We start from the raw sequence: 19976 nt of genomic DNA on the forward strand, positions 1-19976 counted from the left end.
GGTGGTTTGATATAAGACAATTAGAAGCTAGGGTATCAAGAACTCCCCCAAATACTCTTGGTGTGAACGTCTCTGTATGTGTGCCTTCACAGAGCTGAATTAGAACATCTTTAGGATACGACCCTAGGACCAGAATTACAAAGTCAAAGGGGTTGCCATACTTGGGGCGTCACATCTGCCTCTGGGTTAGGCCAACACCTCCATGAGAGGCCTTCCTGGGAGATGGGACTAAGCCCACCACTCCGCACTCCGCAGCCACTGGAGAGGGAGGAATATCCTCCCAGACTGACGGCTTAAGACCAAAATATTCTGTGCCCACTCCCATCTTCTCTGTTGCCCTGTTTTTAGAAAACCAAAAACCCATGGAATGTGAAAACCACACATTGAAGTCTTCAGGAACATCAGGACCACAAGGCATCAAGGAAATGGCTGGTGAAAACACTCAAGGCTTAAGACCCCGTCTTGGGGCTTGCCTCGAGGCCCTTAGCGGCCTGTCTCAGGCCTTGCCAAACTTCTATGTCAGTTTTAAGTAGCTCTGAGACCACTTAGGTCTCCTCAGAGTTGCTCATAAGTGAAGGGGTGAAACAATCCCGACCCACGTCCCTGGGGTCTCGCGAGGAACGGGGCTCAGGAGGCAGGTGCGGAATCCCTGGCGGAAGCCTTCGCAGGAGCGCTGCAGCAGGTGACAGGCTCCGCCTGGGGCCAACCCGCAAAGGCCGGAGGAGGTTGTCCAGGTAAGTTCTTGTGATTGGCAGGACCGGAAGGAGGGCTTTGGTATTGGAGGCCCCGCCCTCTCACGTCGGGCCCGTTGGCGCCAGCTCAGGGGAGGTGGGCGGGGCCCGGGGTCCGCGGCGCCCATTGGGTTTGGGGCGGGGGAGAACCCCCAGTAGGCCTAAAGCCCCGCCCCTGGCCTTGCGGCGACCAATGGGCACAGTGCGTGGGCGGGGCGGCGGCGGCGGCGGCCAAGCGGCTGAAGTGGCTGAGGTGGCCGCTAGGGCTCAGGCAGCGGGTGCGGCCGGGATGGCGAAAAGCAGCAGAGAGAATGGGCCGCGCGCTCCCGCGGCCGAGGGAAGCCTGTCGGGGACTCGGGAGAGTCTGGCTCAGGGCCCCGACGCCGTAACCGCCGACGAGCTCAGCTCTCTAGGCTCCGACTCCGAGGCCAACGGCTTCGCCGAGCGCCGCATCGACAAGTTTGGTTTCATCGTGGGCTCGCAGGGCACCGAGGGCGCGTGAGTAGCGCCGGGGATCGGAACCAGAAGCGGTGTCCACGCTGGGGGCGGGGGAGGGTATGGACGGGAATAGAGCCTCTCTCTGGACCGACTGGCGTTTCTCCTTCCCAGGAGGAGACGGCCGACCCCTTCTCTCCACTGCCCCACCCCCACCTCCCTCCTCCCTCCACAGACCCGCCCCCCTTTGGCGGTCCTACTTCCGACCTAGGGACTGACAGGCCGACAACCCCCAGGCAGACTGACCTGCCCTCCAGGAAGGACCGACAGTGCTGTCTTCTCAACTGAGGGGCAGAACGACAGACACCTCCCCCTGACCCGCTGCTGCCACCCTGGCCTTAGGACTGATTGGCTTTGCCACCTCCTGACAGGTTCATAGGTGGCTGGCGCCATCCCCCAAACAGATATTTTCCATCTCTTCCCCCACCCCGTCCCACAGACCAATAGAAGAGCTGTGTCACCCCCGCACTGCCTCCACACCAGGACACCTTAGGCAGACTTCAAAAGGTCTGATCGCACTGCCCCCATCCAAGGACAGACTGATCTCTGGATGGACTGACAGTGGAGTGCTCCCTCCTAATCTCATCATGGGACAGACAGTCCTGTACCCTCATGGAAGACTCAGAACTCTTGAGAACTGTCCCCCTTCCCCTTCAGCTTTGTTCACTGTCCCTGGCAACAGGTGGGCCCATACTCCCCCCTTCCCAGTACCTATAGGGTGAAGATATCCCACCCCTCCAGGGCAGACTATTAGCTCCAACAGCTACAGGAGCCAGCAGGCAGACTCTATGTATGCTGTTGGGGACATGCATCTCCCCACAAAGCACAGATCTGTGGGGGAAGGGCAGACAGGAAGACAGCAGGGTTTCTGCTCATATAGCACACCCAGATACCCCCACCTCTAGAGCACCCAGACATCCAGCTGGCAGACAGGGAAATGTGAAGCAGTGGAGCAGAACCTTTCCTCTTAGCTGGCTGCACTTTGCCCCACACAACCCCCTGAGCCCAGTTTTTAGGGAGATTGTATGTACAAGCTGGCTGACCTCTTAGGGAAGAATGGACTTCAGATCCCACTCCCTTCTGTGCTGTCTTAACCAATGACAAGTCTCCCTACTGATGTGTGCTTCCCATTCAACACAGTCAATCCTTCACAATCACCAGTGGGGGCCCCTAGGCTTTATCCGTGACTCTACTCCACAGAGTATCCTTCCTCCCCTTCTCTGACCAGTTGTGACTGTCCAAGGTTTCCCCAGCTTCTCTCACGACTTAAGGAAGTGTCTTGACTAAACACCTCACCCCACACAAGCAGCCCCATAAAGGTCACTTCCGGGATTTTCCCCAGCCTCAAAGCCTCTTATTCACCAGGTGGCCTTCTCTTTAGGAGAAACCTAGGCCCCTCCCTTAACGGGGGTTTGCTCCTACCCACTGGATCTGTCTCCAGCCCCTCCCCACTTTCTTACAGCAGCCTAAGTCCAGTCCAGGACTCAGAGAACACTACTTGATGTTCTGACTTGATTCCCAGGGATCAGCTTGTGAGAACCCAAGAGAGACTTAGAGTGTGATTTTGAACTGGGGGGCAAGTCACCAAGGATCAGGGGCCAAGAAGAGTTACGATCTTGAAAGCTGGGAAAGGAGTTCCCCATTGCATTTGTGGGATCTTGGAAAGAAGAGCTCAGATTAGTTGATGAATTCTAGGGCATGAGAATCCCTACTACATGCTTTAAGGCAGTCAACCAAACTTGGGGTGCAGAGCATTATAATAGTGGAAAAGGCCAGACTTAGGAATCATACTTGTTGGCTGTGTGACCTTGGGCAAGATCCTGAATCTCTGAGCCTGTTTACTTACTATAAAGGGCATCAATAACACCTACTTCCAACATTATGGAGGTTATAATGAGATCAGGTATGCAAAGGTGCCTAGCACAGTGCCTGGCACAAATAGTGGCAAAAAAAATGTTAGTTTCCTTTCTTTTCCTTCTAAGGGTCTGAGAAATGAAGAGAGAAATGAGGGCATATCTCTGGTATTTGTGGGCAGAGAGAGGCCCCAGTGGGAGCACCTCCCTTTGGCTGTAGTCCCCAACCAGGCAGCCAGACATTTGTCTTCCCCACCCCACAACCGCAGACCTGGGATGTGGCTCTGCAGATGCCTTCTACATCATGAGTGTGTGTAGGGCTGAGGCTGAAGTGGGATCCCTGGTCTGCTTCTCTTTCCTGCCTCACTTTCTTGAGCTTGTTGGCTGTCCTAAAACCTCTGGTATCTGAAAGCTTCAATGTTTCCTGCTTAGTTTACACAGTGATTTCAAAAAAGCCAAGACTAAGTCCCTGCTCAAGGCCTTAAGATGGGAAGTTATGAGAGATTTCAGGGTGACCACCCTGAACCCAGTCTTATGGTTGGTGGGCTAGGAGTTTTGTATGCTATACTAGAAAAGTGAAACATTAGCACTAATGGCTGCCGTGGAGATGGTGGGCATTCTGGTTCCAGATTAAAAGTCCATTTCAGCTACTCTGGGCCAAAGGTTGTCTTAAGACAGTTTAGTTTGGGTATTTTCCAGGGTTTAGGGGGATGGGGAAGAAAGCAAGTCAGAGGCTACTTTGCTCAGATGGCTATTAGGTACCTGGCATGAGTAGATCAAAAAAATCATAGACTGTTTGAGATGGAAGGGATCTCAAAAGATCGACCAGCTTAGTGCTTACTTATTATCCAGATGAGGAAATGGGCTCAGAGAGAATAATTTGCTTAAGATCACACAGCATGTCAGTGGCAGATGCAGGACTTGAACCCAGGGTTTCAGACTCTCAGGTCAGTAAAGTTTCCACTGCCTTCACCATCCATAAATATGGCCTGTGGCCCCTGCAGGAAATCAGGTGTCAGAGAGGTAGAAGGAACCTGTCTGCCCTCATCGTTCCTGGCTTAGCTCAGCACTTCTGACTCCCCCAGCAGTGTAGAAGGCTAACAGGGTAAGAAGAATGTGTTGTCAGGCGACACCTGTGGCTCAGTGGGTAGGGTGCTGGTCCCATATACTGAGGGTGGTGGGTTCAAACCCAGCCTGGCCAAACTGCAACAAAAAAATAGCTGGGCGTTGTGGCAGGCACCTGTAGTCCCAGCTACTCAGGAGGCTGAGGCAAGGGAATCGCCTAAGCCCAGAAGTTGGAGGTTGCTGTGAGCTGTGACGCCACGGCATTCTACCAAGGACGATACAGTGAAACTGTCTCTACAAAAAGAAAAAGAATGTGTTGTCATTACCAGTTCATTAGACTGATCAGCTTCAGGACTAGAACCGGCTTATTCACTTTTTTTCCTCAAGCCTGTTATGGAGTAAATGCTCAATTAACACTTATTTACTGAATGATTTACTGATAGATGTTTCAAGTCAGAAAGCTGAAAGTGACCATCATCATACAGGTAGGTAAACTAAGGTCTGAGAGAAGTTGTTAGCCTTCCTTCTTCAGTCTATTAGGAGCAAAGCTGGGAATTGAGCCTGGAATTCCTGATTCCCAGCCTTAGGTCTTTTCACTTTTTCATCTCATCTGTCTTTTAAGCCTACTATGCAGGAAACCTTTGGTGGGAGTGAATTGGTCCCTGCATGCTCTTGAGCAATAGCCAGAAGCAAGAAATCAGCGAGTCAGCACATGACCCTGTGGGTATCATAGGCACAGTCTAGGGTGCTGGCAGTATTAGTACTGGCTTAACTGAAGACCGAGCTGGGTATTGAAGCCTGAGAAGGACGATGAAAAGAAAGATGTGTTTTTAACAGGGAAGGGTGGGAGGAGTGATATTATCCTTCCTGTTACTTTGGGGTAGGAAGAACAGACTTGTTTGGTGTCACTTCTGTGGCATAGAGGTGGTGGTCAGGAAGGGAAAGAAGGCTAGAAGTTGCATACCAGGCCACCTGGTCTGAGGGAGATGGCATGAGAAAGCTGGTCCCCAACTACCTTCTCCTTTTCCCATGTAATTGTCCGGACTGTCTTCCTAAGACTGAAGCTTCCCATCCAGCCTCAGTCTGCTCAGTCTGTAGGCCAGATTAGGTGAGGAGTTATGCTCTCTGGGATCCGGTGGGTGTTGGCTTCCTGTTATCCCCCCTAGGGATCTGAGCTAGGCCCAGAAAGAAACATCTGGAATAACAGTGTTGGTTTCTTCAGTTCCTCATTCCCTGGGTCCTTCACTAGTCAATTTTTATGCCAGCCCTACAACTTTGGAAATTGTATAACTGGGTTAATTGGCATCCTATAGTTTGGACTGTGCCAATTTTTGCTGGTATGGGGCCAGGGCCCTGGCAGGCCAGAGCTTGCCTCCTTGCCTTCCTTTTTCAGTTCTTAAGTACAGAGCATCCACTTTTCTTGAGCTATTATAGATCCTAGAAGAGTATGGAGCTGCCAATGGAGTGGTTCCTGGTGGCCCATCTGGCCCATCTCCAATTGTACATATGGAGTCCAGGTCTGTGACTCTAAACCATAAGACCCTTCTATTTTCTCTCCTCCTCTCCTCTCAGCCTCAAAGGAATTTGGTTTGATGGCCCTGTGGTATGTTCTAGGGCTTCAGACAAGACCTGCATTGGTAAAGGAAAGGGCTAGTGTGCCAGCTGCTTCCCTGGGAAGGTGCCTGTGTTTCTGGCTGCTAGGAAACCCTAAGCTGTGGCAAAGAGATAAGACAATAGGGCCTGCTTGATGTTTTGTGCTCCTAGCATCTGGATCTGACATAGGACTTCTAGAGGGGCAGTGAGGCCTGATCTGGTCCAGCCATCCAATCTGTTTACACCAAGGTGAGTGAAAGAAGGTGCTTTGTGCTCCTTCCTCATACTAGCTGTCTGGCTGTATGTATGATCTTAGACATGCTGTTGTACTTCTCTGATCTTCAAGTTTTTCACCTGCAAAGTGGTTGTGATAATACTGACTTTGCAGTGTTGTGATTTAAGTGAATTGATATTTGAAAGGAGTTGAGCACAGAGCAGGTTTTCAGTGGATGTTCTTCCCTCTCTTAAAGACTAGAGTAGCAAGGCTGGGCGCAGGGCTCACTCCTGTAATCCTAGCACTCTGGGAGGCCAAGGTGGGTAGATTCCCTGAGCTCACAGGTTCAAGACCAGCCTGAGCCAGAGCAAGACCTTGTCTCTAAAAATAACTGGGTGTTGTGGCAGGCATTTGTAGTCCCAGCTACTTGGGAGGCTGAGGCAAGAAAATCGCTTAAGCCCAAGTTTAAGGGTGCTATGAGCTATGACACCACAGCACTCCACCAAGGTCAACAAAGAGAGATTCTGTCTCAAAAAAAAGTAGTGGGGGAGACTTCCTACTTGGGTCTTCCCCTTTGTCAGAAGCTCTGGTGCATTTTTATTTCTTCTGTATTCTTTTCTGTCTAATAAAATCCTATCTTACCACCCACACAACACAAAGACTAGAGTAGCTAGTGATCCTGTCTTTTTTTTTTTTTGAGACAGAGTTACTACGTCACCCTCAGTAGAGTGCGGTGGCATCACAGCTCACAGCAACCTCAAACTCTTGGCTTAAGCGATTCTCTCACCTCAGCCTCCCAAGTAGCTGGGACTATAGGCGCCTGCCACAACGCCTGGCTATTTTTTTGTTGTATGGCAGGCCCGGGGTGGGTTTGAACCCGCCAGCCCTGGTGTTATGTGGCTGGCGCCCTAGCCACTGAGCTATAGGCATCGAACCTGATCCTGGCTTTTCTTTTCTTTTCTTTGTAACTTTTTTTTTTTTTTTTACAGTTTGGCCAGGGCCCGGTTTGAACCCACCACCCTCGGTATATGGGGCCGGTGCCCCACTCACTGAGCCACAGGCGCCACCTTCTTTTCTTTTTTTATGTTTCCCCCCAAAAGAGAGTCTCACTTCATCGCTGTTGGTAGAATGCCATGGAGTTATAGCTCACAGCAACCTCAAACTCTTAGGCTCAAGTGATCCTCTTGCTTCAACCTCCCAAGTAGCTGGGACTACAGGTGTCTGCCACAACAACCAGCTATTTTTTTTTTTTTTTAGAGAAAGATCTCACTCTTGTTTAGGCTGGTCTGAACTCCTGATCTCAAGCAATCCATCCACCTCAGCCTCCCAGAGTCCTAGGATTATAGGCGTGAGCCACTGTGCCAGGCCGCAATCGTGTCTTTTCATTTTCTATTTCCCATCTCTGGCTATGATGATGAGTATCAGTAAGGTCCAGCCCCTACGGGCAGGAATGAGCCCTCACCCATAGTGAACTTTCACTTGCCCTGAGAGGGGTGATTATCCCCATTCTGTAGATCAGGGATCCTCAAACTTTTTAAACAGGGGGCCAGTTCACTGTCCCTCAGACTGTTGGAAGGCCAGACTATAGTTTAAAAAAAAAAACTATGAACAAATTCCTATGCACACTGCACATATGTTATTTTGAAGTAAAAAAAAAAAAAACAGAAACGAATACAATCACACCGCTTCATGTGGCCCGCGGGCCACAGTTTGAGGACCTCTGCTGTAGATGAATGAACATATTGAGGACCTGAGAAGAAATTACCTATGGTTTGCCAGTTGGTAAATGATAGAACTGGGACTGGAACTTGTTTCTTGACATTGAATGCAGTGACTAAGCTAAGGTGGCAATAGGCAGGGTGCCAGAGCCAGATACTCACTTGCCCCTGAGGCCCCCACATCCAGGCAAGAGTTAGCAGAAACCTGGCTACCTCTCCATCCAAGGGTGGAGGACAAGGCAGGTCTCAGCACAAGGACAGTTCATGGTCTAGTAGAAAGGCCCATAGAAGAAGATCCTTGGGAAAGCATGACCGGTGAAGGGGATAAGGATGGGAGAGGACCCATGTGCAAAGGCCCTTCTCAAAGCCACTAAGAGCAAAGGTGACAAGAAGCGTCGGAGGCAGGAAGATGACAGAAAGCCAGGATAAGCTAGGGAAGTAGGTTGGGCAGTCGAGTCTAGCCATGAATATCAGGCTGAGGCCTCCTGTGTTTTGTGAACGGGGGTCTGGCATGGAAGATGGCATAAGGAGGTGCTGGACTGCAGGCAGTGAGATCTGTTGAGAGAATTCAGGATAGTCCAAAGGGCTGTGCTGAGGCCTGGAAGAGATCTGGAGCTTTGAGGATAAAGAGGCCAGCAGATCACTGGGGCTTGGTTCATGACTAGCTGTGTGGGCTGATGGGAGGTAGGAAGGCTCTAGACTATCTGAAGTGCCCTGGCTGCTCACCTAGCCCATTATGGAGCTATGTCCTTTCTCTGAAGTAGGCAGTGAGTTGCTGCTAACTCTCCTTTGTCACAGTCCTGTGCTCCCCAAGATGCCTGGCATGGCTAGCATATCAAGGGGTTCTTTGTCTCACTCCAGCAGGAGAGCAGGGTAGCTGACCTGGTTGGGGAGAAAGTGGGGTGAGTGGTTCTGAGCTTTGTGGTCTCTGCCTGGTAAACATACTGGATGGCAAGGAAGGCTTCAAGGAGAACCAGGCTCCTCTCCAAGGAGAGAAAAATGAGGCCTGAGGGCATAGAAACCTACCTTAGGATGGCATGGCACCTGCAGGGGGGTAGGTTTGGGTCTTTAGGCACAGTGTAAACTGATCAAAGGGAAATAGATGGCTGCTGAGGGCCTGCTGGACCTCACCTAGTGTCTTTATTCTGTTCTTGGAGCTCATGCCTTAGCTGAGATAGTGGAAGCAAGTCCATTACTTACGAGTAGGGCCCTCAGTACTACTTAGGGGCAACACGAGCAGTTTCTCAGCCATGAGAGATTCTAGCTAGAAATTTGCATTTAGGGGTGGCGCCTGTGGCTCAAAAGAGTAGGGTGCCAGCCCCATATGCCGGAGGTGGCAGGTTCAAACCCAGCCCCGGCCAAAAACTGCAAAAAAAAAGAAAGAAAGAAATTTGCATTTAGGCTCACATCTGAGAAAGCACTTTGAACCAGGCACAGGGTCCAGGGTGCCCCAACCACGAGACTAATCCTCCTTCTTTATCTTTTTCTTTTTTTTTAGAGACAGAGTCTCACTTTGTCACCCTTAGTAGAGTGCTGTGGCATCACAGCTCACAGCAACCTCCAGCTCTTGGGCTTAAGTGGTTCTCTTTCTTCAGCCTCCTGAGTAGCTGGGACTATGGGCACCCGCCACAAATACCTGGCTATTTTTTGTTGCAGTTTGGCCAGGGCCAGGTTGGAACCCTCCATCCTCAGCATAGGGGGCCAGTGCCCTTATTCACTGAGCCACAGGCACCACCACCACCCCAAGCCTCCCTCTTTTTCATTCAGAATTTACTATGTGTGTAACCCTGTGCTAGGTTCAGAATATAGACTTGGTCCTGCTGACACAGGACTTACACCCATGCAGTGAAGTCAGCTATTAAACAAGTAGTTAGAGGTGTGGCTGTATACAAAGGATCATGAGGATCCAATGAGATAACTGGATTAGGAGCATAGCATAAACAAAGCTGCCAAACAGGGATTAGGAGACCCCCAATCCTGGGCTACTGACTATCTATGTGACCTTGAGAAAGTTACTTAATCTCTTTAAACCTCAGCTTCCCCCACATAATAAAACAGTTTAATGGTATAATGTTGACGATGTCTACTTCTGACATTCTGACACTGACCTTGGAGTATATGTAAAATGTTTTGGGAAGTTCAAGTTCTTTGCATGGTACCACACAAGTACAAGAGATCATCACAGCATTTCCCACAAAAACCAGTGCTTCCAGAATGTTCTGTTCATCTTGTAAAAGAGAACTTCTCTTTGTGTGCAGGACCAATGACCCTCATGTCTTTGGGGGTGTAATCAAATCAAAGGATGTTTTGATTTACCTAGCTCTTTTTTTTTTCTTTTTTTTTTTTCTGAAATAGAGTCTCACTATGTTGCCCTCAGTAGAGGCATTACAGCTCACAGCAACCTTAAACTCTTAGGCTTAAGCGATTCTCTTGCCTCAGCCTCCCAAGTAGCTGGGACTATAGACACCCCCCACAATGCCCGGCTATTTTTTGTTGCAGTTGTCGTTGTTTTAGCTGGCCTGGGCTGGGTTTGAACTCACCACCCTCAGTGTATATGGCTGGTGCTGTGCTACGGGTGCCAAGCCTATATAGCTCTTTAGTCTACAAAGTACTTTCATTCCCATTGCCTACAGTAACCTTTATACAACAATGGGAAATTAGTAGGGTATTAGTTACCCTTTACAGACAAAAAAAAACTGAGGCTGAGCAAGTGATGAAACTGGGCCTGGAACTCAGGACTCCTCCTTCCCAATTTTCCATCTTACACTGGCTTACGCAGTAGCTGATGGCCACTATGTGACCTCGCCTCCCCCTCTTTGTCCCAGCCATAAGCATCTGTATTTCACCTAACGAGCTTCTTGGGTTGTTTTGTTGCTGAGTTGTTATGACGCATGGCACAACTCCTGTCCCAGATCTCCACACACAGCCCCTCATATGTACCCCAATACAACCAGCTGGGTTGTGAGGGGCTCAGTGAAGGAATCTAAGTATGGAGAGCTCTTGTTCTTCCTCAGTGCATTCTGGGCCCTGGACAGAAGTACTCTGTCTTGGCCTGCCACTTGTAGAGGATGCTGCTTCTTTCCCTTTCCCCTCTGTCTTGGCTTCACAAGAACAGAAAATCTAAACTTGGGCCTGGGAAAGCCCAGATCCAAGACACTAGCAGACCTGCCTTTGGGTCCTGGCTCTGTCGCTTTCTAGGCATGTAACATTTCTGAGTCTATAAATGGACCAGGGTGGCATTGGGAGGTGCAGTGTTATGAGGATTTAATGGTGATGGTATTGGTAAAGCACTTAGCACATCTGCCAAAAGGAAGGATTCCATGGAACCTGGTGGTACCCACAATTCAAGTGTGAATTACCCTCTGAGATTTCACCTTAGGCTTTTGGAATAATGGTGGGGAGAAGGCAGCATGGGTGTGAAAATCTGGCTTTCCTCAAATGCTGTGCCCACCCACCCCAGGGATTTAGAGCTCAGCAGGAACCACTTCCACTGAGCTTGTGGTCTAGAGCTGCCCAGCCTGCCAAGGCATATTGGGAATCCCCCTCACCACCCCATCAGTTCCTCACTGAGTCATTGGGAATAGGCCCTGATCTGAGGGCCAGATTTTCCTTCTCCTTGGCCTGTGAAGATAAAGCAGAAGTGAGAGCAGAGGTAGGTAGTCCTCCTGAAAGAGTCAACTCAAGGCATACAACCATAGTGCTGCCTGAGGCCTCTGCCCTCCTGGCAGTTACTTGGGGAAGAAGGCACCACCTCTTCCTTGCAGACTTTAAGGCTAAGCTTTCTGTCCTGCCTCTTAGTGATCCCTTCTGTCCTCCCAACATAGTCACGGTAATGGCATTTCACAGAGGTGCCCCTATGGTGCATCAGGTTTTCAACTGGGCCACCTCATTTAATTCTGTAAGATATAGTTGTCATCATAATCCCCATTTTACAGAGACAGAAACCAAGTCCCTGAGAAGTAAAGTGACATGTCAAGCATCACATAGTTTGTAGCTGAGTCCACTGAGCTCCAAGTTCCTGGGGAGCAGGCTTGCATGCACCCAGCCTGGTGGACAATACTCAATACTAGAGTCAAGTGATAGAGCAGAGCTGAGCCTGGATTGACTTCTCAGGGCCATCCCCTGCTTACCATAGACTTTGGCTACTTATTGGCTTGCTGGTAATCTGAGTTTCCTCATCTGCACAGGGGATGGATAATTAGAGGACTTATCTCATAGGCTTGTCAGGATTAAATGAAATAATGCAAGTCAAGTACAGAGCACTGTGTCTGGTGCATAGCAAGTGCCTGGTAAGAATTTTAAGAGGCATGCAGTTAAGTTAATTGAATATTAGAATTGTAATGTTGTAAAACGCTGTTGTTATGCAGATCTGTCCTCAGCCCTGTGTTGGGCTTCAAGGAAGATCTAGATCTGGTATTAGGCCAGAGAGGATGCCCTTTATCAAGCTGTTACTGTGTTTACCCACCTGATTGCAAAGTAGAAGACAATATTCCTATCTGTTGCTGTCAACACTGAAACTTAGAGTGTCAGCTTGAGGTCACAAAGCTAATATATTAGTTAACAAACATTTATTGAGCACCAGTGATAAATGATAAATCTGGCACTAACTATTCTAGGCCCAGGACATTCTACAGAGAATGAGGCAGATAGAAACCCTGCCCTCCAGGAGCATACCTTCTTATGGAATGCTGCATCAGCGGAGTGGACAGTCCAGTGGAGAAGCTGCCTCTGCTCTGCTGGACCACTCACATTCCTCAAACAGGCCATGCCCTTTCCTGTTAACTTGCACTTGCACACACTGAGTTTTCTGCCTAGTGTGTCCTTTCCCCTTTCTCAGCCTGGCTACTTCCTGTCACGCTTCAAATCCCAGTTCAGAAGTCAGCTCTGCTTTAAAACTTTCCCTAAACACCCTTGCCCTCACCCTAGGGACTTCTTGCAGCCTCCTAGCACCTTTTACATGCTTCTGTGACAGCATTTCTTCTATGTATGCTAGTCCCACCCATCTGTCTCCTCTGCCAGGTTGACCTCCTCAAGGGAAGAGACTGCATGTTATTCATCTTTGTAGATTCTGGGCCTGGAACCCAGGCTCTAGAGTGATGTGTGTGGAATATAATGAGGGGCTGATATGGTCTGTCCCTGGAGTAGTTAGGCAAGGCTTGTAGAGATGAGAGAGTTCTGAAAAAGGCCTCCCAAAATGATGGGACCAAATTAAAAATGGGGGAGGATGGCTCAGGAGGAGAGGCACCTAGAGATAGGACTAGGGCAAAAAAGAGGGATGTGTAGGGAACAGGAGGGCCTGAGAGCCAGGGCCTGAGGTTTCTTTTGGACAAGGAGGGCAGTAGGGAGTCATGATGGAGTCTGGGCAGACAAGGGGCTTTACATAAACAATGAGTCAAGACTAATTTGGTAAGATCTATCAGTAAGAACTAGCAATTTGGTAAGGATAGGCAAGGGTCATATGTGAGTCAAAGTGGGGTGGGATAAGTATGGTGGCTTGGGCATGTAATCCTAGTGCTGTGGGAGGCTGAGGTGGGAAGATTGCTTGAGCTCTGGATTTTGAGCAAGACCAAGACCTCATCTCTACTAAACATAGAAAAATTAGCCAAGTGTGGTGGCCCATGCCTGTAGTCCCAGCTATTTGGGAGACTGAGGTAGGAGGATCCCCTGAGCCCAGAATCAAGGGAAGTAAGCTATGATGACACCACTGCACTCTACCTGGGCAATAGAGTAAGACCCTGCCTCAGAAAAAAAGTTAAAACAAATATTAAAAATAAGTGGCTCCTAGGTGTCTGCAGGGAGATTATGATCTAATGACCTAGGCACCAGCAGCGAATTTCAAGAAGCACCGCCTGGTAGGGGCTAGGGTTTGGGGAGGGATGTCTTCTGTTTTGCCTCTCCTGCAGTTGTCAGAGAGCTGCCTTGGGGGTTTCTGTTGTGGTCTGAGCTTTCCTTGGTGAGTGGGGATGGTGGTTCTTTGCATTTTGGAGCCACCAAGTCTGGTGGCCAAAGGAACCATTTCTTCATGGAGCAAGGTAGAGCTGGGCAGAGCCCTAGGGCACCAAGGCCAGTGAAGGGTGGAGAGAACCTGTTTACTAGTGTGCACTGACCCAGCCCTGTTAAGGAGCAGAGCCAGGAATTCCTCATGGGAAAGAGAGGCAGGCGCAGAACCTAGCCTGCATTGGTACAAGGGAGAGTGAAGCAAGCCAGATTGTCACCAGCTCTTCTCAGCACAGAGTGTGGTAAAGAAGAAGGAAGGGAATGTGACAGGGAGTAAGGAACTGTTATGTGCGGGGCACTTTATATGTTTTAGATAGTTTAGTGCTCAAGAGGTAGCCTCCACGTCCTGACTCTGTACCCTTGGGTAGATTACTCAACCATGATGAATCTTAGTGTTCTTGTCTATTAAGTGGAGATAATAAAAGCCACTTCCTAGGTAATTACATACCCATGTAGTATTTGGTAGAGCTAGTATATGGCCAGTGCTCGAAACATGTCAGCTTTTACTGCCTCACATTATCTTTACTGCTGCCCTCTAAGGAGCTGGCATTGCCCCCACATTACACAAGGAACTGGAAGCTCAGCAATTTGCCCTGCTTCACATAGATGTAGAGATGGGGTTAGGAAGCCAGAGTTATAATTTGTCATTGAGCAAATTATGTAATCTCTCAGGACTTCAGTTATTTCATGGGTAAAATAGTGATAATCATATCCTCTCTACCTCAGTGGAGGAGACCAGTCGGATGAGAAAAGAGATATGAAAGTGGTAGATAAACTGCAAATTCCAATTGCCTAATGTCTACCATTTGCTAGCCACCCAGGCTGGGACCTTGTATACATTTATCGCTCATTGCAGCCCTATAAAATGTGATGTGTATATTATGATCTCACTTAATAAAAGAGACTGAAGCTTGAGAAGTCAAGTGTTTTGCCTCTAGTCTCCCAGCTAGTAGGTAGAGGAACTGGGATACCTATCTCAGTTGACTCCAAAGTTTCTACTACGTGTATTCTTCCCCATACTCCACCTGGGCTCCCTAATGAGTGAGATGAAGTGGATTAGTTCTGTGGTTTGTGACCACAGGCTTTCTACTTGGAGTATGTTTCTCTTTGTTTGGGTTGGTTTGGGGAATGAGTGAAACTTGGAGGAGAGGGTTAGACAGGGTTCCTTGAGACCAAGCCTTATTTTCTACCATAGGATAAAGGAGTCATGGACATGGGCACCACCCCCACTGAGTCTGCCTACCCAGAGGGGCTGATCTGTGCTTGGGAAGAAAGCAGATCTTAGGACAAAGGGAAGGAGAACCCTAGCCTTTGGTCATAGTGGCCTTGGAAACTAGTATTGTCCCTTTGAGCTTTTGAAAGCCTCCAGTGTATGGGTTTCAGGAGAAGGCTGAGGAACCAGGAACCAGATGCACTGCCACCTTGGGCCATGGCATGGCATAGCATGGCTAAGCCTACCTAGCTCAGCCCAGGAGCCTGACAAGGTCTGTGACCAGGTACCATCTTTGTCTCTTCTGTGCCTTTCCTCTGGGAGATGGGGATGCCCGCAAACAGCAGATTGCCCAGGTTTGTGATGACAAGCTATGCCCTTCCAACATATTGGTAACACTGAGCATTGCTAGGTTTGAGCAGGCTGCTCTCTGGGGCTGTCAGAATATTTGGAGGGAAAGGAGTTACACTGTCCCTAGTGGCTTAGGGACCAGAAATCAAGATACACAGTAGCATCTGGACAAGGATCCTATTTCCCCATAGCCTTCCCCAGGGAGTTAGAAGCAGTCCATGAGTCACTGAGGCAGAGGGGAACTTTGCCCAAGTCATACAAAACCTCTCTGATCAGGTCGAGTCTCTCATGGGCCAAATGGAAATAGTAATTAATTAATCCATGAGGGCTCCACTATTAGAGACACAAATAAAATTGCTATAGACAGAGTGGCTTGTAACTCTTAATGTAGCAGCAAATGAAAGTAATGATGTCATGGAGAAAACCAGCCAGGTACCTGTTAAGCACCTGTGAGGTATATGATGGGAGTTAGAGAAGTTCAAGACCTTGTCCAGGTAGGAAGGGACAGTGCTGAACACAATGAGCAAGTTGTAATGAAGTGCTCATTTCAGACTTCCATCAATTTTAGGGGATTGTGGCAGGCATTTAAAGAATAAAAATAACATAAAATTGAACCAAAAATATCAAAGTACATTAGTACATGTCAGAACAATTTGTTTCATAAAATATATTTTGTGTGTGTATTTATTTATATGTATAAACTCAGTAGAAAATGTATTTCTCACTGTGGGTCTCAGTTTAAAAAGTGTGAGAAATGGTGTTCTAAGCCAGGATGAAGATCTTCAGGCTGGAGGACAGTTAATGAGATCTGTAGTAGGCATGTAGGCCATGTGGAGGCTGAAGAGTGTAGTTCAGGGGTCAAGAGCAAGTGCTTTGGAGTCAGATAGGCCTGGGATTTAGTCCCAGCTGTGCAACTTAGAGCCACATGGTCTTAAGTAAGGTTTCAACCTTACTAGAGTCTTGGATTCTACTGCAAAATGGAAAAAATGATATTGTGGTAGGGTTATTATGAAGTGTGCATGTGAGAAACCTATATAAAGCATTGAAGAAGAAATTGGTAAACAGTAAATGGTATACAAGTGGTAACTATTGTTGCTAATGTTATTACTACTATACTTGTGGGTTGTTTGTTTGCTTGCTTGTTTCTTTGAGACACAGTCTCACACTGTCACCCTTGATAGAGTGCCACTGCACCATAGCTCAAGTTCTTGGGCTCAACTGATACTCTTGTCTCAGCCTCCCAAGTACCTGGGACTACAGGTGCCTGCCACAATGGCTGGCTAGTTTTTTATTTTAGAGATGGGGTCTCGTTCTTGCTCTTGCTCAGGCTGGTTTCCAACTCCTAAACTCAAGCAATCCACCTGCCTTGGCCTCCCAGAGTGCTAGGGTTACAGACAAGAGCCACTGTGCCTGCCCTTGGAGTTGTGGTTTCTAATGTCATATTGGTTACTGTGACTTGGAGCGGGGAGAAGAAAGAGTATTCCAGGTAGGGATGGGTGAATGACAAGGGATAAGCATGTGTTGCAGGATGTGAGAGAAGTCTGAGAATTGTGCAGCCTCTGAAGGGGCTGTTCAGATTATAGGTAGATGCTAGGAAAAATTTGGTATAGCATGGGAAGCAAGTTAACAGAACCTTTAACAACAGGGTTACTTCACCTGGAGGTCTTGAGGCATATATCTGGAAGAGTTCCAGCAGAGGCTGAACTACAAGAGACTGGTCTCATTAGGTTCTTTCTTTCCTATCTTTCTTTCTTTTTTTTTCCCACAGACTCCCTCCAGCCACCTTAAGGAAAGAGGGGGGTTCTGGAGGGTGAGTGAGGCCCCTCATATATGAAGCCTCCTCTATGGGCCATTTGGTTCCTTATCCTGGATCAGCTTCATTTTCACTAGCAATACCCTCATATCCTCTCTCCCACTGTCAGGAGGAAGCCACCAGAGCCTCTACACCATCACACTGTTTGCAGGGACCCCCAGACCCTGGGTTCATCTCACAGCTCCTCACTGGGTATCCTTAGATGTCAAATTCACAGCACAGGCTGTCTAAACATATAAGAAAACTGAGGCTCAGAGAGGGAAGGGGACTTGCCTGTTATAAAAGGGATTGCTGTGTCAGACAGTAGCCATATCAGATTTCCAAGGTTCTAACTGACTCAATTGAAGTACATGAACCTCCTGTGTTTTTTTTTAGAGACAAAGTCTCACTTTTTCACCCTTTGTAGAGTGCCATAGAGTCACAGCTCACAGCAACCTCCAACTCCTGGGCTTACGCGATTCTCTTGCCTCAGCCTCCCAAGGAACTGGGACTACAGGCACCCACCACAATGCCCTGCTAATTTTTTGTTGCAGTTTGGCCGGGGCTGGGTTTGAACCTGCCACCCTTGGTATATTGGGCCGGCGCCGTACCCTCTGAGTCACAGGCGGTGCCCAAATCTTCTGATTTTTAAAAAATGAAGAATCTGCAGCCCTTTGGGAGCACATGCTGTGCACAAGGAGATGTTTACCTGCAGTTAGAGAACTTGTGGTTATCCTCACAGTGTGTGTGTGCTGGATGATGGGAACAGCCATAACTCCAGTGGCTTCCTTCTCAACATCATCAAGTACATTAAGCCCCCCTGCTGTTGAAGGAAAAATCATTCAAATGACCATATTCCTCAAAATTTCCCAGTTTAAGATTTTAACATCAAAATGGACCTTTTTGATTGACCTGTACATTTAAAATAGTAAAAGTGAGTTTAGTAGAGTGAGAGGTTTTTGTTTGTTTCTGAAAAGAGCTCACCAAATCTGTGGTATAGCTTAAAATCTGTGGTATCTTAGAATCCAGGAAATATGGTAGTTTGTTTTGTACCCTACTGAAATTCCGGTTTGACATTGAGACTGAAACTGCCAAAGCTGTTATCTGGCATCAGTTAAAAGAACTCAGAACATGTTCCTCTGTGTTTCTACAGTTGGGAGAATGGGTATCTCAGAGGCCCTGCAGTAAGATTTTATCAACAAAGCCAGACTGAGGGTTGAGGTGTCAAATGGACTTGTATTTAAGCACATGGGAGTTCTTTAGAAACTGGTAATCTTGGGTGCAAGCCTTGCCTTCTTTGAGCCTTAGTTTCATCATTTGTGCAGCGGGGTTGATTGGCTCAGCTATTATCTACATCCATAACTCCCAGAACTGCCTGTTGACTCAGTGTGGGCACCATTTTATTTAGTTAACTCTAAAGCTCATGCCTGGACATGTTGCATAAGCGAGGTGTTGCAAGTGGCCTGGGATGTGTGGGCCATTGGTTTCTGTTCTCTGGGTATTTGGGAGATGTGTGTCCCTTTGTAAATTACCTAACCTCAAGGCTTAGTCCCAGTTTTGCTTTTATCAGAAAGAGAAAGGAAGGGAATGGCTTTGTGTCGACTTTTCCCTCTAGGTGGTCAAAGGGGCAGCAGTTCAAGAGGGAAGGGGTGACTTGTCAGTGTCAAGGGGGCCTAGGCTGTTCTTCCTTCCCAGCTGTTCAACTTCAAGGCTGCTCTTAGCCCTGGCAGTTCCCCCAGTTAAAGTGCACTGTAGAAGAGGATCTGCCCTTTTGTGTTGTGGTGGCCTCAGCTCTGCCAGGGCCCCTCCCTCTGTTCTTCCAACCAGTAAAAGTCATAGCAATACATTTCCTTCCGGCAGAGAGAGAATCAGAGACACAAAGCCTGGGCCAAGCCCCAGCCCCACCGTGTCTTGTTCCTGGGAGCCTCCTCCAAACTGCCTTGAGTGTCTCTGACCCTGTGCTCCTCCCTGGGAGGTCAGGCAGTGCTGAGTGTGTCTCTTGGCTAGGACCTGACTTTCATTTGAGGCTAGGTTTTTCCATTAAGTTGCTTTTTGAGCAAGATACCTTTCCTGGGTACCTTACCTTTGTGAGCCTCTGTTTCCCCATCTGCCATTAATGTTTTATTCTGTTAATGTTGTCAAGTACCTTTTTCCCCTCAGCCATAATCTAAGACAAGTACATTTTTAATTTAAAAACAAACATAAAAAGCACAAAAAGAAATGTAAAAGATCCATAATCCACCACTTTAAAGTAATTTTAAGAAAAGAGTATGTGGGCGGCGCCTGTGGCTCAAGGAGTAGGGTGCTGGTCCCATATGCCAGAGGTGACGGGTTCAAACCTAGCCCTGGCCAAAAACCAAAAAAAATAAAAAAAAGAAAAGAGTATGTGTATACAGAGAGATGCACATGTACATTTTGTTGTTTTTGCTGCCAATATTGCTCTGTAAGCTGAATTAGAAAGCATATATAGAATGCCTAGCCTACAAATTTTAGTGTCCTTCTCTTTGCCCCTCAGTTATGTGAACTTGAGAATTTCCTGGGAATCACTGCTTGGAGGAAGCCTGCTCAGTTGATATGTGCTCTGGCTACGCCAGGAGTTTCTGCCCCAGCCTATCTCCTCCTGCTTTGGTGCTAGTCTGCCTGCTTGGCATGGATCTTGATGCCGAGATGTTTGTTATCCCCACACTTAGTGGCCACCAGAATGTCAACTGCATGAGGATCAAGACTTTGTTCTAGTCACAGGAATACATCCCCACAATTGCCCCAGAGGCCCTCACCATAGAACAATACGCACTTTTGATAGCTGCTCAGTCAGTAGATGTACAAAAACAAGAGCTAGTATTTGATGGGGCTTTGAAGTGTGTACAGGATTTTGATGGGTAGAAATAATTTGAGGATCATTCCAGCAAAGGGACTGGCATGAGTAAAGATTGAGAGGTGGGAAAGGGCCAAGGTGT

At 48.1% G+C, this 19976-nt stretch overlaps 1 protein-coding gene across 1 annotated transcript in view; it reads left to right on the forward strand.

Annotated features, from left to right (window-relative positions):
- The first annotated feature begins 804 nt into the window (after nucleotides 1–804).
- TBC1D10A (TBC1 domain family member 10A) overlaps nucleotides 805–19976 on the forward strand; it is a 34093-nt gene continuing 14921 nt past the window's right edge. Inside the window, exon 1 of the mRNA XM_053589593.1 lies at nucleotides 805–1229. Within this exon, the coding sequence (XP_053445568.1) occupies nucleotides 925–1229 (305 nt within the window). The 5' untranslated portion in view covers nucleotides 805–924. The remainder of the gene's footprint in view (nucleotides 1230–19976) is intronic.

This window comes from Nycticebus coucang, chromosome 4 (assembly GCF_027406575.1).
Source record: "Nycticebus coucang isolate mNycCou1 chromosome 4, mNycCou1.pri, whole genome shotgun sequence".
Lineage (NCBI taxonomy): Eukaryota > Metazoa > Chordata > Mammalia > Primates > Lorisidae > Nycticebus > Nycticebus coucang.